Here is a 15,391-nt window from a genome sequence, read left to right on the forward strand (position 1 = left end):
TTGTTGTTCAACTCCCGTCTTCGTCTATTCCCTGGTAAGTTACTTTCCAAGTGGGTTGGCCCATTTGTTGTTACTAATCTTTTTGTGCATGGTGCAGTCCAAATTAAGAGCTTGAGAACCGGGCAAGAATTCAAGGTGAATGGACATCGATTGAAGCCGTACTACGAGAACTTTGTGGAGCATGTTGTGGAGGAGATCCCACTGCATGCCGTGGGTTCCAATGAAAGCTGAATGAGCTCTTCGTCCGACTGCAAGACGTAAAAGAAAGCGCTACGTGGGAGGCAACCCATGCGTACAACAAAGGAAGCCCTAGGAATCACTCCAATTCCAGATTTGCATTCCTAAAACCCTTCTCTTTGTTGTTGTTTCTAATCTGCCCAGTTTATTTGTTTAGTTGCTGTTTGTGTGTTTAATTTTATTTGGTGTGATTTTATGCTTGAAACATTGAGGACAATGTTTGATTTAAGTGTGGGGGGGGGGGGTAACTAAGTGTTTTTTATGCAAATTCGTGGGATTTTATCACCCATTACTTAGAGACTTGTTCCTTGCTGTTTTTAAGTGTTTTTAAGCAGTTTTGGTGTGTTTTAGTGTGTGTTAACATAAAACTCCGAAAATCACATAAAAATTTGAAAAAAGTGTTTTGAAAAGCCTAAAAAGAGTGTTTTGAGTCGTTTTTGTGTGTTTGTGTCTAGGGTACCTTCCAACACAATGATGAGGATTCGGTTTGTAATTGCATGGCTGTTAAAGAAAGTTATTAACATGGGTGAAAGTTTGATTTACTCTTTGTTTATGCTTGGTTGTAGTTATAGCTTATGAATTCACATGCAATCATAAAGGATAAAAATTAGTTTTTGTAACATGCTTGAAGGAAGAAACTCAAACAAACGCTACAACCTTGTGAGACTTGAGCCTAAACGTTTATTTGGAGAGTTAAAATCTGTGCATTATTGTTTTCTAAAGTCGTTGCATGATCTCATTATTCCTTGCTTGGTTACTACTTAGAAGGCGTTTCATCATTTAGTTCCAAATGCTAGAATTCATGCCCATTTCATTCAAAGCATGTTATTGATTTGCATAACACATATTCAAGTTGAAGTTGTGTAGTTACCACCAACAAAGCCAAACTGTCGTGTATCCCATATCATTTTATGTTTAAGTTTAACCCCTTCGAGCCTTGTTAGCCTACATTCTTTGTTAACCACATTATCCTCACCTAGCCTAGTTTAGGACCATCCATACCCTTGTTCTCAAAGCATAGTAAAGCATGACTCAAATTGAATTCCTTTTGATTAATATATGGCAGAAAACAAGTGTGGGGGAAGTGTGAGTTATTGTGCCATAGGCACGGCATTGAAAGAAGAAAAAAAAAAAAAGAGTTGAAAAGATGTGAAAAAGAGTTCTAAAATGTGTTTGTTGAAGAAAGGGTCCAAAACTTTGAATTCGGCCCTAAATATTGCTTGAATTTTCCCTTCGTGTTTAAAAGTTGATTTCTGCAATCTAAGTGAATTCTAAGTTTCAATTTCATTACTTTGCTTGCTATTGCTTTAAGAACGGTTGTTATCCCTATCCTTCATTTGTTAGCCAACACCCAAGCCCCGTTACAACCCTTGACTTCAATCTTGAGTGTTATGTGTTTCAATTTGTGGAGTGTGAATTAGGTATGAGCATATGGTGTCACTAGTTCTCGCATCTAAGTAGTAGCATTCCATTCATGAGATCATATCTAAACATGCTTTTTAACTCCAGAAATTGCTTTCTTTGTGATACATATATGTGAGCATTCTTTTTCATATCTATATCAATCATCTCACATATAACTAGTATAGGGTGTGTAGTTAGAAAATCTGAGTGAAAATTGAGTGCATATCTTGTAAGGAATTGAGCGAATTCTCTAAGGCATGTTACTACATCAAAAACATTGTTTTAATTGATTAATTGTGAACTAGTAAGTGGTGACTATGATTAAGTATGTGCTTAAGTGTAAAGATAACTAAAATCTGTGGGGAATAATGATTTTTAACATGTCATGTGCATTGGAAATCCCTGAGGCAAATGTTGGAAGGTTTAGGTTGTGTTTTATTTGTTTTGTTTTGTTTTATTTCTTTGTTTTGCTCGAGGACTAGCAAAAGCTAAGTGTGGGGGAATTTGATAGGAGCATATTTATGCGACTTAATTGGCTTGTTCTCGTGCATTTACGTTGTGTTTCTTTAGTTATTTTAGTGTTTAAAGTCACTTTTGTGTGTTTTCAGATTCCAAAGCCGAAGTGTGCAAAATGATGTAATTTGGAGCCTTTTGGAGCAAAAGGAATGGATGAATTGAAGACTTGAAGAAATTAGGATTCCTAATCAACGAAGGATTCCTAATTAACGAAGGATTCTTAATCGATGAAGGATTCCTAATCACATGAGGATTCCTAGAAGAACAAGGATTCCTACTCCAAGAAGGATTCCTACTTGAAATAGGAAAGTTAAGCCAAGGTTTCCTACTTTGGTTTGACCTTTCCTAAATGTTCCTAAGTTTTATCAACTTTGAAGGCATCCTAAGCATTCTAGGACATCAAATACACATCCCTTGCACATTATGAACCCTTGCCGCACCCCATTGACATTTCTTCTTCCTTGCCGTGCAAGGGAGAGGGTTGTTTCCTGATTTTATGCATTAAAACACATTCCTAATGTGTTTTAGGACCTTGCTGCATATTCCCTTGCCTTTCCTTTAATTTTCTGATTTTGTTTCCTATTTCTAGAAGCCTTAGACTTAATTTCTGATTACCTAAATAACCTAGGGTTTTAATTCCTGAAATCCTTTAAATAAACTCCTCTTTGGCAGCCACAAAAGATATATACACTGCCCATTCACGCCAGAAACCAGTCTCCACCTTCAGCCGCACCATTCTACCACCATTCACCCAAATTTCTGCCACAAATCACCCCTAGCCGCATCACCCATCAACCCTAAACACTTCCATACGTCCCCCATCCATTCTACATCATTTAATAACCCAAAAACCTGCCCAAAGTCCCTGTGCCGCAGCAAAGGAGAGGAAGAAGAAGTACTTGAAGATTCTAGCTGTTCAACATCGAATCGTTGGAATATTTAGGTGTTCTCTTTCTTATATTTACAATGTATAAATCTGTTTTCCTTTGTTTTGTGAACATGAGGAACTAAGCCTTTTTGGCTAGGGGGTTATTCGATACCATGATTATGCTTGCAAGATGAATTGATTACGTCTAATTGTTATTTCATGAATTGTGAATGCAATTTGCTTAACCGTTTGATTGATGACTTATTTTTGTGTGTTAATTAAGGTGGCCAACTTAGTTTTCATGCAGGAATTTGAAGCTAAAACATAAGGAAGTTTCACCTAATAGTTACAAACTTATGTTTACAAGTAGTGGAGGTCGCTTATAAACGATCGTGTTAAGTGAATTTTTGGCAAACGTTTCATGCTTTTCATAGTAACAACTGCCTCGTCAATGCTTATAGTTTTCATGAAGCTTAATGATCTTTGATTGTACCTTTATTGTGCTTTTCACGTAAGGGACTTTTAGAGAATGTTTTGAGTTGTTGCATGTGCATTCCCATCCAATTCACTAACTTTAGGAAAACTTGAAGGTTAAAAAAGTGCTATCACAGTTAAACTAGGGCGTTGAGATTCATAGTTTATTGAAAGAAGCAATTGGAAATCAAAGTTGAATGCAAGTGTATCATGTGTGGAGAAGAACCCTCTAGTTAGTCTATCACCCATCAATTTACTTAATTTTGTCTAAGAATCTGTTTACATTGTTCTTGCTTTGTTTTATTTATTTTCGTCCAAAATCACCCCATCTTATTTCTTTGAGTCATATTAACTAGAACTTGTCTTAGAATATGTTTTTAGGTGTTTTAGGTCATTAGAAAACCAACATTTGTCCAAGTTGTGTTAGAGTCCCAAAACTGCCCAGAAAGTGGTTTTTAGGCAGTTTTGAGTGTTTGTTTGCTGTTTTGAGTCTTTTGGTTTGTTTTAGTGTTTTAGAGTTTAGTTTTGCATTCTTTGAGTCTAGTTTAGTATTTTAAACTTTGTTTTACAGATTTGAGTCAGTTTAGAGTGTTTTAGCAATCCCTCCTAATCCCCGGTTTAAGAACGATCCCTACTTATCCATACTACAATTGTCAACAAGAGGGTTAATTTGTGTGTTTAGTTATTTTACGCATCAGTGATGGATGTACATATCAGAAAAGATAAAATAAAGAACAAGACCTTGAAGTCTCCAAGAACTAGTTGGTGGAATCTAAAAAGAGAAAAACAAGTCACTTGCAAAGACAAAGTACTCGCCCTATGCGTTTGGGATACAAAGGGAAACGCAAGCCAAATGTGGGATTCCATGTCTAGCGTATCTGGAAATTACGAAAGGGGTATTAGGAGAGTCTAAGGGTTTTGCTCCACATCAAAAAGAATCTTGGTGGTGGAAGGAGGAGGTAAAGGAAAAGGTTAAGGCTAAGACGGAATGTTGAAAAGCCTTGTACAAGGATATAATCGATTAAAACTGTGAAAGGTATAAGATAGCAAAGAAAAAGGCGAAGAAAGCCATGAGAGAAGTGAAGCTAGCGAATTTGGCGATATGTATAAGCAATTAGATACCAAAGAAAGAGAGTTGGATATCGATAAATAGGAGAGAGCAAGGAAAATGAAGACAAGAGACTTATACCAAGTAAGTTGTATCAAGTATGAGAATAGAAATGTTCTAGCTACAGAGAATGTGGTTCAAGAAAGGGAAAGTGTTTGTAGCTCTAAAAAAGATGAAACAAAAAGCCAGTGGGTATCGACGATATACCAGTTGAAGTGTAGAACGTCTTGAAAGAGGCAGGTATAGCATGGCTCACAAACTTTTTCAATTATGTTTTGAAAACGAAGAAGATGCCAAATGAGTGGATACATTTTGGTACCTATCTACAAGAATAAGGGCGACATGCAAAATTGCATGAACTATAGGGGTATTAAGTTTATAAGTTATACAATTGAGCTTTAGGAGAGAGTAATTGTGCATAGATTGAGGCAAGAGATATGTGTCTCAGAAAATTAATTCAGGTTCAGGCTAGGACGCTAAACTATGGAGGCAACCTATCTCTTATGAAGACCAGTGGAACAATATAAAGATATGCAAAAGGATTTGAAATGACTTTTACAGGATTAGAATGAGTGTATGATAGGGTCCTAAGAGAAATGTATTGGAGGATTCTAGAGAATAAAGGAGTACGAGTAGCATGTACCAAGCAATAAAGGATATGTATGATGGAACAATGATTGCAGAAAGAACTCATGAAAAACAAACTGAAAGCTTTCCCATAACCATATGGTTACAGCAAACGATATCCCTTGGTGTATGCTTTTCGTAGATAATATAAGGTTGATAGATGAAACGTAAGAGGGAGTAAATGCGAAGCTTAACCTTTGGCAGGAGGTGTTCAAATCTAAAGGTCTTCACCTAAATAGGTAAAAAACAAAGTATATGGAGTGCAAGTTCAATGGAAACAGGGGTTTAACTGAGATAAGGGCAATGATTAGAGATCAAGAAGTACCAAAGATTAAATGCTTTCATGACCTTGGATTTATCTTGCAAAAGAATGGAAAATTGGATGAAAATCTTAACCATAGAATGCAAGCTTGATGGATGAAATGGAAGAGTGCATCGCGTGTGTTATGTGATTGTTGTTGATGTGGTATAAACTAACACACAAATTAAACCCTATAATTTAGATGATTGTAGTATGAGTAAGTAGTGATCGTTCTAGGCCGGGGATTAGGAGGGATGCTAATCAACACAAATTAAACTTAAAAACTGAAAACTAAGCTAGACTAACACAAAATAAGAACTGAGGGGATTTTTTGACGAATTTTAAGAAACAAAAGTAAATAGCAGCAATTAAATTGAGTTGTAAAGGGAATATGGGTGAAAAGCTAGCTAGAGGATTTTCTCCACACATGAAACATATAAATCGATTTCCAGTTATTCTTTCTATAAACCTTGAATGATATGCCCCAAATTATTGTGAATGCACTAATTAATTCTCAAACTTTCCTAAGTTCTTTGAATTGGACTCAGCGACGCAACCAAATTATCCTTCTCAAGTTTCCTAACTATGAAAAGCATGATAGAGACACATATCAAAGGTCATTAAGTTCTGTGAAAATCATAAACATAACATTCATAACTATGAAAAACATGATACTTCTGCCATAGATTTACTTAACTCAGTCATGACTAGTGACTTTTACTACTTATAAATATAAGTTCGTAGTGATTACGTGAAATTCCCTTATATTCTAGCATCAAATCCCTGCATGCAAACCAAGTATGCACCCTTAATAAACATACAAGAATACGTTTTCTATAAAGTAGATAAGTAAATCGCATTCATGTTTTACGAAACAAGAACTGGATGTAATCAATTCATATAAAACATATAATCATGGCTTCGAATTCACCTCTAGCTAAAAAGAAATTTAGTTACAGATGTTGATCATAATTGAAAAGCAATCTAAAATAAACATTGAAACTAAACAAGGATAGAAAGAACTCTGAAAATCTCCAATGGTTGAATGAAATATGTGGCACACTCATTCTTCTCTGATTCTTGTAGGTTGGGCATAAGTTTTGAATAAGGCATGCGGCACAAGTCTTCTCTCCCCTGAAAGTTGTGGCAATAAGTAGTATTTATAGGCAGGGGCATAACACAATTTGTGGAGGAAAAGGATTAGGTTGTTTACATTGTTTTAGGACTCCTTAAATCAAATAGGAAGTGGTTTAATGTGATAAGGAATCCCCCTTGTAGTTGTAGATAAAGTAGGATTAGGATAAGATAAGGTTTGTTAAGGATAAGGTTGGATAAGATAAGATTGGATAAGGTTTCCTTTTAATTTCTGATTCCTTGTCTTCCTAGCCTCAATCCTAATTCTTCTAGATTGTAGCACATCCCTAGCCTCATTTGACCACCAAAAACGTCCATCCCAAGTGCTCCCCACGCATGCTATCCAATCCAAGTCCAAAATTGCTCCAAATTGCTCCACTTTGCCCTTTTTTGTCACCTTTGCCATTTGGACCTACAAACACACGAAAATAGCTTAAATCACTATAATAAATAGAAACTAAGTAAATGCAAAGAAATAAGATAACAAAGTCGCATAAAAATGCTCCTATCAAATTCCCCCACACTTAGCTTTTGCTAGTCCTTGAGCAAAACAAAGAAAACAAAACAAAATCTAAACCTTTGAACAATTGCCTCAGGGATTTCCAATGAAACATGACATGTTAAAAATCACTACTCACATAGATTTTAGCCATCTTTACCTTTGAGCTTATACTTAACCGCAATAACCACTCACTAGCTCGCATTTAATCAATTAAAACAACATTTTGAATGTAGTAACATGCCTTAGAGAATTCACTCAATTCCTCACCGGATATACTTTCTATTTTCACACAAATTTTCTGACTACACTCCCTATACTAAGTATATGTGAGAAGATTAATTTAAACATGTAGACTAGCACTCACATATGTTATAACAAAGAAGGCACTTTCTGGAATTCTTAATATAAACATATATATGATCTCATGAACGGAATACCACTACTTAGAAGCGAGAACCAGGGATTCCATATGCTCATGCCAATTTCAAACTCCACGTATTGAATAACATAACAATCAAGATAAAAGTCTAAGGGTTGTAATGGGGCTAAGGTATTGGCTAACAAAGAAAGATCAAGGATAAACAAAGATTCTTAAAGTGATAATAAGCAAAGTAATGAAATCAACACTTAGAATTCAACTTTTGATTGCAGCACCCAACTTTAAACACAAAGGGAAGATTCGTACAACTTTAGGGTCAGATTCACATTTTTGGACACTTCTTCAACAACCAACACTTATGAACTCATTCTCACTTTCTTTTCAACCTCTTTTTTTATTTTCTCAACTTTTTTCTTCTTCTTTCTTTTCTGTTTCTTTTTCAATGTTTTTCTGTTTTTCTTTTAAGCATAAAACATAAACACTACACTTCACCGGATTCAAAAGAACAAATCTTTCCCCCACACTTATTTCTCTGCAGATCGTAGATCAAAAGGAATTCCCAACAAGTCATGCTTCACTATTCTTTAAGAACAAGGGTATGGATATTCCTATGCTAGGCTAGGTAAGGATAATTCAGGCTAACAAAGAAAATAGGCTAAATAAGGCTCAAAGGGGTTAAACCTACAATACATATGCAAGGGATAAGGCTTTTTGGCTCTGGTGGTAACTAAACAACTTTTTTCTTTTCTTTGTTATGCAATCAATTTTAAGCTTTGAATGAAACGGGCATGAGTTCTAGTATTTGGAACTAAAATGATGAAAAAGCATTCCAAGTAGCAACCAAGCAAAGAAATAATGAGATCATGCAATGACTTTAGAAAACAAGAATATCACATATTACTAACTCTCCAAACAAAGAATAGTCTCAAGTCTCACAGGGTTGTAGCGTTAGTTTGAGTTTCTTCCTTCAAGCATATTACAAAAACTGATTTTTTTTTCCTTTGTGGTTGCATGTGAATTCATAAATGACAACTACAACTAAGTATTAACCAAAGAGCATATCAAACTTCCACCTATGTATGTAACTTTCTTTAACAATCATGCAATTAAAAACCAAATCTTCATCATTGTGTTGGAAGGTACCCTAAGACACAAACAAGCAACAAAAACGACTCTTTTTGGTATTTTCTCAAAAAATTTCGATTTTTATTTTATTTTTTCAAAATTTTTTATATGACACACAATAAAACACTTTAAAACAGTGAATAACAACGTTAGTAGTGATAAGTGGTGAAATTCAGAGAGAAATCATGAAAAGCGTTATGTTTACTCCCCCCCCCCCCAAACACTTAAACCAAACATTGTCCTCAATGTTTCAAAAATAAACTTAACCAAGAAAGAAATATAAAGATAACTAGCAAACAAGACAATCATGGCAAAGTAAAAACAATAAAGAGAAGGGTAAAAGAGAGCAAATCTGGTTGTAGAGCTCGGAGATTCCAAAGTCTTTCTATTTGAATCACATGGGTTGCCTCCCAATGAGCGCTTGCTTTAACGTCTTCCAGCAGGACAATACCTCCATTTAAGCTTCATTATGGCCTGCGGCATTGAGGGGTACATCCTCCACAACATGCTCCTTAAAACTTCCATGAATTGGATCTATGAATGGAAGGGGATAATGATCCTTCCTGATTGTGGTGTTGAGCTTTCTAAAGTCAATGTAAACTCTCCCACCAGCTTGGATTCGATTGGGCACCTGAACCAAAGAAGGTAATAAATTATTACTTGAAATGGGAATTGGAATTGGAATAGGTGGCTCACCGATATACTGCGATGAAGAATCAAAAGTAGCAGCACTGTCAACAATTTCAAAGGTGGTCCTCTCAGCCTTGGGTGCTTTGAGGGCAGTGGCTTGTCCCGTGTGATCCACTCCAATTCCCTTTTCAATGGTGGTTTTAAATACATCATTCTTGATAGGTGTTGAACGTTCCTGCCCTATATTTTTAATCACATTAATGGCAAAACAAGAACAAACATCATTAAGGTACTTAACGGATTCAGAAACATTAAAACTAATCATATCGCCATCATACTCCATAGTTAACGCTCCCTTGGACACACAATCTTGGTTTGGGTTGTTTTCATGAAAGGTCTTCCAAGTAAGATTGGCAATGGTATAGAGTGGGATGAATCATCCATCTCAAGCACATAAAAATTTGCTGGAAAAATCAAATGGTCTACCTGCACCAAAACATCTTCCAAAACTCCTTTCGGATATGCATTAGAATGATCATCTGATTGAATAATGACACCATCATTTTTAAGCTCTCCTAGATTCATAGATGTATAAACGGAATATGGCATGACATTAATGGAAGCACCTAAATCTAGCATAGCATGTTCAAACCTTGTATTACCAATAACATAAGGGATAGTGGAACTACCTGGATCTTTGCATTTAGGTGACAACTTTCTTTGCAAAACTGCAGAGACATTTTCATTTACATGTACCATCTCCTTCTCAGGAATCCGTTTCTTTGTTGTACAAAGCTTCTTAAAAAACGTAGCATACTTTGGAACTTGCTTTATTGCATCAAGAAGTGGGATATTAACTTGCACCTTCTTGAAGATTTCTAAGATGTCTTTTTCATTCTCTTCTTTCTTAGATTGCATAAACCTGCGAGGGAAAGGCACATTTGGTGGAATAAGGTTAGAAAGAATTGAATTCGAACCCACCTTACCTGAATTAGGTGGCGTAGAAGCCTTAGGAGGCTACGGTAAGGATTGTTCTTTCCTTGTCATGGCCTTGTCCACCTCTTCTTCTTCAGGCAGCACTTGTTCGCCCTCTTTTTGGCTAGGTTTGGACATTTTTGGATTGGTTCCAATCTCTTTACCACTTCTCAAGGTAATAGCCTTAGCAATTTCAAAACCTTCATTTGGATTGACAATAGTTGAACTAGGCAGTTTGCCTTGTTCTCTAAATTGTCCCATGAGTTCTGCTATCTGCCCCCATTTGATTTTTCATTTCACCCTTCTCTTTGGCTTGATTTTGTAAACCCTGAGTCAAAAAAGTTAGTGCTTGAAGAATTTTTTCATTATCCATTGACGAACCTGAATTTGGTTAGAATTGTTGTGGGGAAGATTGTGGTGGCTGCATAGGTCTTGAATAGAACTCCTCAGGTTGCTGCCAATATCCTTCTTGTTGAACTTGTTGAGGTTCCCTCCATATAAAATTTGAATGATCTCTCCCACCAGGGTTGTAAGATTTGGAAAACAAGTCATTCCTTGATTGATTATGGCCTTGATAACGCCAAGCATTGATACCATCCCAACCTCCATTCTCAATTAATTAAGGATGTTTATTAGTTTGATATCCTTGCCTAGAGGACACACCATATGTAGCCACACTTTACATTGCAGTCCTTTCGATATACTGTGATAAAAGAGAAGTAAGATTCGCCATTTGAGCTTGAAGATTAGAAATTGCCATGTCTTGCTTCTATAGTACCTGAAATCAAATAAATACAACTAAATGAAATATCAAAAGAAAAATAAACAAAAAATAGAGGGATTAACAATTTTACTAATCCCCGGCAACGGTGCCAAAATTTGATGTGGTATAAACTAAACACAAATTAAACCCTATAATTTAGATGATTGTAGTATGAGTAAGTAGGGATCGTTCTAGGCCAGGGATTAGAAGGGATGCTAATTAACACAAATTAAACTTAAAAACTGAAAACTAAGCTAGACTAACACAAAATAAGAACTGAGGGGGTTTTTTGACGAATTTTAAGAAACAAAAGTAAATAGCAGCAATTAAATTGAGTTGTAAAGGGAATATGGGTGAAAAGCTAGGTAGAGGATTCTTCTCCACACATGAAACATATACACATAAATTGATTTCTAGTTATTTTTTCTATAAACCATGAATGAGAATGCCCCAAATTATTGTGAATGCACTAATTAATTCTCAGACTTTCCTAAGTTCATTGAATTGGACTCAGCGACGCAACCAAATTATCCTTCTCAAATTCCCTAACTATGAAAAGCATGATAGAGACACATATCAAAGGTCATTAAGTTATGTGAAAATCATAAACATGGCATTCGTAACTATGAAAAGCATGATACTCCTGCCATGGATTTACTTAACTCAGTCATAACCAGTGACTTTTACTACTTATAAATATAAGTTTATAACGATTAGGTGAAATTCCCTTATATTCTAGCATCAATCCTTGCATGCAAACTAAGTATGCACCCTTAGCAAACATACAAGAATAAATTTTCTATAAATCAGATAAGTAAATCGCATTCATGTTTTATGAAACAAGAACTGGATGTAATCAATTCATATAAAACATATAATCATGGCTTCGAATTCACCTCTAGCTAAAAAGAAATTTAGTTACACATGTTCATCATAATTGAAAAGTAATCCACTACTAGGAAACTAGTTATTAGTGGCGTTTTGAAAACCGACAAAAAACATGTATTACTGTCGAATTTTAAGCAAAATCCGACAAAAAATGGATACAGTGACAGATATAATAAGCGACAGAATTGCCTGCGTTAGGAAATTAATTTTCCGACAGAAAATACTCTAAAACCGATAGAAATTGTGTCGGATAAAACCGACACAAAATGCTTAAACCATTCGACGGAAATGAATTAATAATGAATAAATAAAACCATTTACTGTCGGTTTTAACCGACAGGAAGAAATTAATAATGAATAAATAAAAACATTGTATGTCGGATAAAACCGACAGGAATGATATTAAAAATAAAAAAAATATAAATCACTTTCTGCATTTTCCATATCCCCGCATTTACCATCCAACCTCGCCAGAGCTCGATCTCGCCGCCGCCTATCACCACCGTATGTCACCATTGTCTGCCTTGCCCCATCACTTCATCCAACCCTGGTTCAACATGAGGAATATCAGAGCAGGAAAAAAAGTGAATAGGGTAAGATAGAAAGTTTGTTGGTAAAATGATGGATAACTTTTGAGATGCTCACCAATTGGGATGGCTCCTGCAGCCATATACTCCACAACACTTATTCCAAAATGTTCATCTGTCATTGAATGGATTCCTGTGATGGCCCCTCCCAGAAGTTGCACCAAGTCCCTGTAGATGTGATAAATAACCAAGGCTAAGAAAGCAAAAACAAATCCAAACAGGGTACATTATTACAAGAACAAAAGAGAGCCAATAATCGTTGACATTGAGGAAAAATATGTTTACGAAAACAAAATCTAAAATGGTTTTGAGAAGATGTTCACACCAAACAGTTTGTATTTGTCTAATTCAGCTACATACTATGTAGCTTATTCGAATTCACCTAGGCAGATGCACAAAAAAAATGCTAATTATCTGAGTCATTCATGCTGTATTTATTAGGATCACTACTTGTATGATTCAATCCTCAGACGGGAAGCAATTAACAATGCAAGCCAACCAAAGATAAGAAACTTGTGAACAGATTATGCATGGTTTACGTTTAACAGAGAGAGCCAGAGCAAGAAGAACAAGTTATCTAGACATTTACATTAAAGGATGCAGAACATGAAATCCTTGGCACAGACTTGTATAATACATTTTTATGAAATTCTACGTCCCCGTCAACCTTCAGTTCAACTGCTTTATCTTTCAAATGTTGCAATCTTTCTTCATCTGCCTTATTCCGGCAGCTACCCACAAACTAAAGCTTAGGTCTAGGTAAGTGTGCATCTAATTTTCCAATGGCAACTGAAAAGGCCTCAAGTTGGAGACCATGTGCCTGAGAAAGGAACAACCAAATTAGAAAGGACTTGCAATATCCACAAATAATAAAGGCCCTATACACGAGCCGCAAAAATCTTAGTACCTTGTGTTCATAAGGTTTATATTCCCACCTTCGGATTTCCCGGACGACCGCTTCCTCCTGGTCCTTGACATCCGACTCCTCCAAACAGCAGAGTCGGTGTCCCTGTTTGAGCAGGACTCGATGGTAATCTCATTAACAATCCTCTTGACTCGGTGGCGGGTCCCACAAAAAGACGACTCCTTGGCCTCGTCGTCGATGGAGGAGTCAGTGGCGTTACCGTCAGTGATCGATATCCGCACAACACGCGGCCTCACGGACTCGAACTCGTCCGCTTCCGCCGAATTGGCCACCATCGTAGTGTGGTGCCGGTTCTGCGTGTACTTAACAGCAGGACAATTCATAGCTCACAAAAAAGAAACAAAACTTTATAGAGTGCAAAATTTAGAAGGTGAGTGGCATTGAGAACGAGTTGAAAGAGTGAGTGAGTGGGGAATGTTCCAGAGCTTTTCGATATGGGACTGAGTCTAGGACGAATTAACCATAACAAGATGAGCACAAGAGCCTACAATCCCTATTCACTTTAACGAGATGACTAATAACTTTATGTTAGCTAGCTAAGCTTGGTAGCTAGACTCAAGTACTACTGTGCTGTGAGTGTGAGACAGACACCAACGAGAGAGAGAGAGAGTCTGTTTGCAGTGTGTGTGGAATTATTGGTTGGAATTGGTTGCAAATGTTCGAACAGAATAGAAAAGAATAGAGGAAAAGGAGAAGGAAATGAGGACAGGAGAATAGAGGGAAGGGAGAAGCATCGGCGCAAGGAAGATGGAGGGGTTTTTAAAATTTAGGTTATTTTAATTATTATCGGTTAAAACCGACAGAAACATTTTTTTAAAATAAAAACCGACAGAAAAAATGGCGGCAAAATTCCCTCTGAAAATTTTAAATTCCCCCCAAAATTTTGCTACGATTTTAAAAATAAAATAATAATTGTTTGGTTTAATAAATAAATAAATAATATGTATTTAAATAGAATATGTTTTTAAAAATTAAATAAATAATTTATTTGTTTCTTTATCGCATAATTTATTACATGGATTATTCTCTATTAATTCTTTTTATACATATTATTTAAATACATATTCTATTTAAATTATTTATTTTATTTAATGGAGAATAAATAGAGAATAATAGAATTTGTATTTAAATAATATCTTTTTACATGTAAAATATGCGATAAAGAAACAAAAAAAGAATTAATAGAGAATAATTTTTAAAATAAATAAATAAATAAATAATATGTATTTAAATAGAATATATTTTTAAAAATTAATAAATAAATAAATTATTTAAATATTATCTATATAGATAATTTTTACACTTTTGGTTTAATAGAGAATAATCCATGTAAAATATGCGATAAAGAAACAAAAAAAGAATTGTACAATGAAAATGTCATCACACAAACTAAATATTGTCTAATCAATACTTGAAAAACATAAATAAATATTGTCTAATGAATAAATTTGATATTCAATTTAAAATATTTACACTTATACTTAATGGAAGTATAACATTAACTCTAAGTGTTTGTTTAATCTACCGTTTTGATGCGTTACGCATTCTACGAAGTGTTTTTCAATGATCCAACCGTCAAACTTGTTTGTACACACTCTGAGATCGCATACGTAAAAAATCACAAAAAACAAACATTAAGAGATTAGGTAACAAAACAAAAGTTTTCAATGGTTATAAACGAAAAATCACAATTTAACGGTTACTTTAGCTCTAATTTTGATGATTTTTTTAGTTACACTCCTCGACCCTATAAGAATGCAGTGAACGAATTCGATTGAATATGTTTGTTAGTTATGCATTGATTGAATTGTATTCCAAATGCGGAGAAATGGACGAGACTGTGGAAGTGCTTGACGAGTTTTCACACCCCTCCCCCCCCCAAATTTATGGCTTCGCCACCGGTTGAGTTATATAGGAAGGTGTCAAAGATAATTAATCTAGGTCACAT

At 35.4% G+C, this 15,391-nt stretch overlaps 1 protein-coding gene across 1 annotated transcript; it reads right to left on the reverse strand.

The window, feature by feature from the left end:
* Positions 1–12,852: 12,852 nt before the first annotated feature.
* On the reverse strand, positions 12,853–14,138 carry LOC126634595 (ethylene-responsive transcription factor CRF2-like). The gene is made up of 2 exons (XM_050305129.1): positions 13,426–14,138; positions 12,853–13,338 (listed from the first exon to the last, which is right to left on the reverse strand). Exons 1-2 carry the CDS (start codon positions 13,764–13,766, stop codon positions 13,290–13,292), a joined length of 390 nt encoding a protein of 129 aa, XP_050161086.1. The 5' UTR covers positions 13,767–14,138; the 3' UTR covers positions 12,853–13,289.
* Between the last annotated feature and the right edge of the window lie 1,253 nt (positions 14,139–15,391).

This window comes from Malus sylvestris, chromosome 2 (genome assembly GCF_916048215.2).
Source record: "Malus sylvestris chromosome 2, drMalSylv7.2, whole genome shotgun sequence".
NCBI classification, from domain to species: domain Eukaryota; kingdom Viridiplantae; phylum Streptophyta; class Magnoliopsida; order Rosales; family Rosaceae; genus Malus; species Malus sylvestris.

Excerpts from the sequence above, each read along its gene's own strand:
- LOC126634595 (XM_050305129.1), bottom strand. The coding sequence starts at position 13,766 with ATGAATTGTCCTGCTGTTAAGTACACGCAGAACCGGCACCACACTACG. Across the intron at positions 13,339-13,425 it reads ATAAACCTTATGAACACAAG|GCACATGGTCTCCAACTTGA; the intron begins GTACTAAGATTT and ends TTCCTTTCTCAG.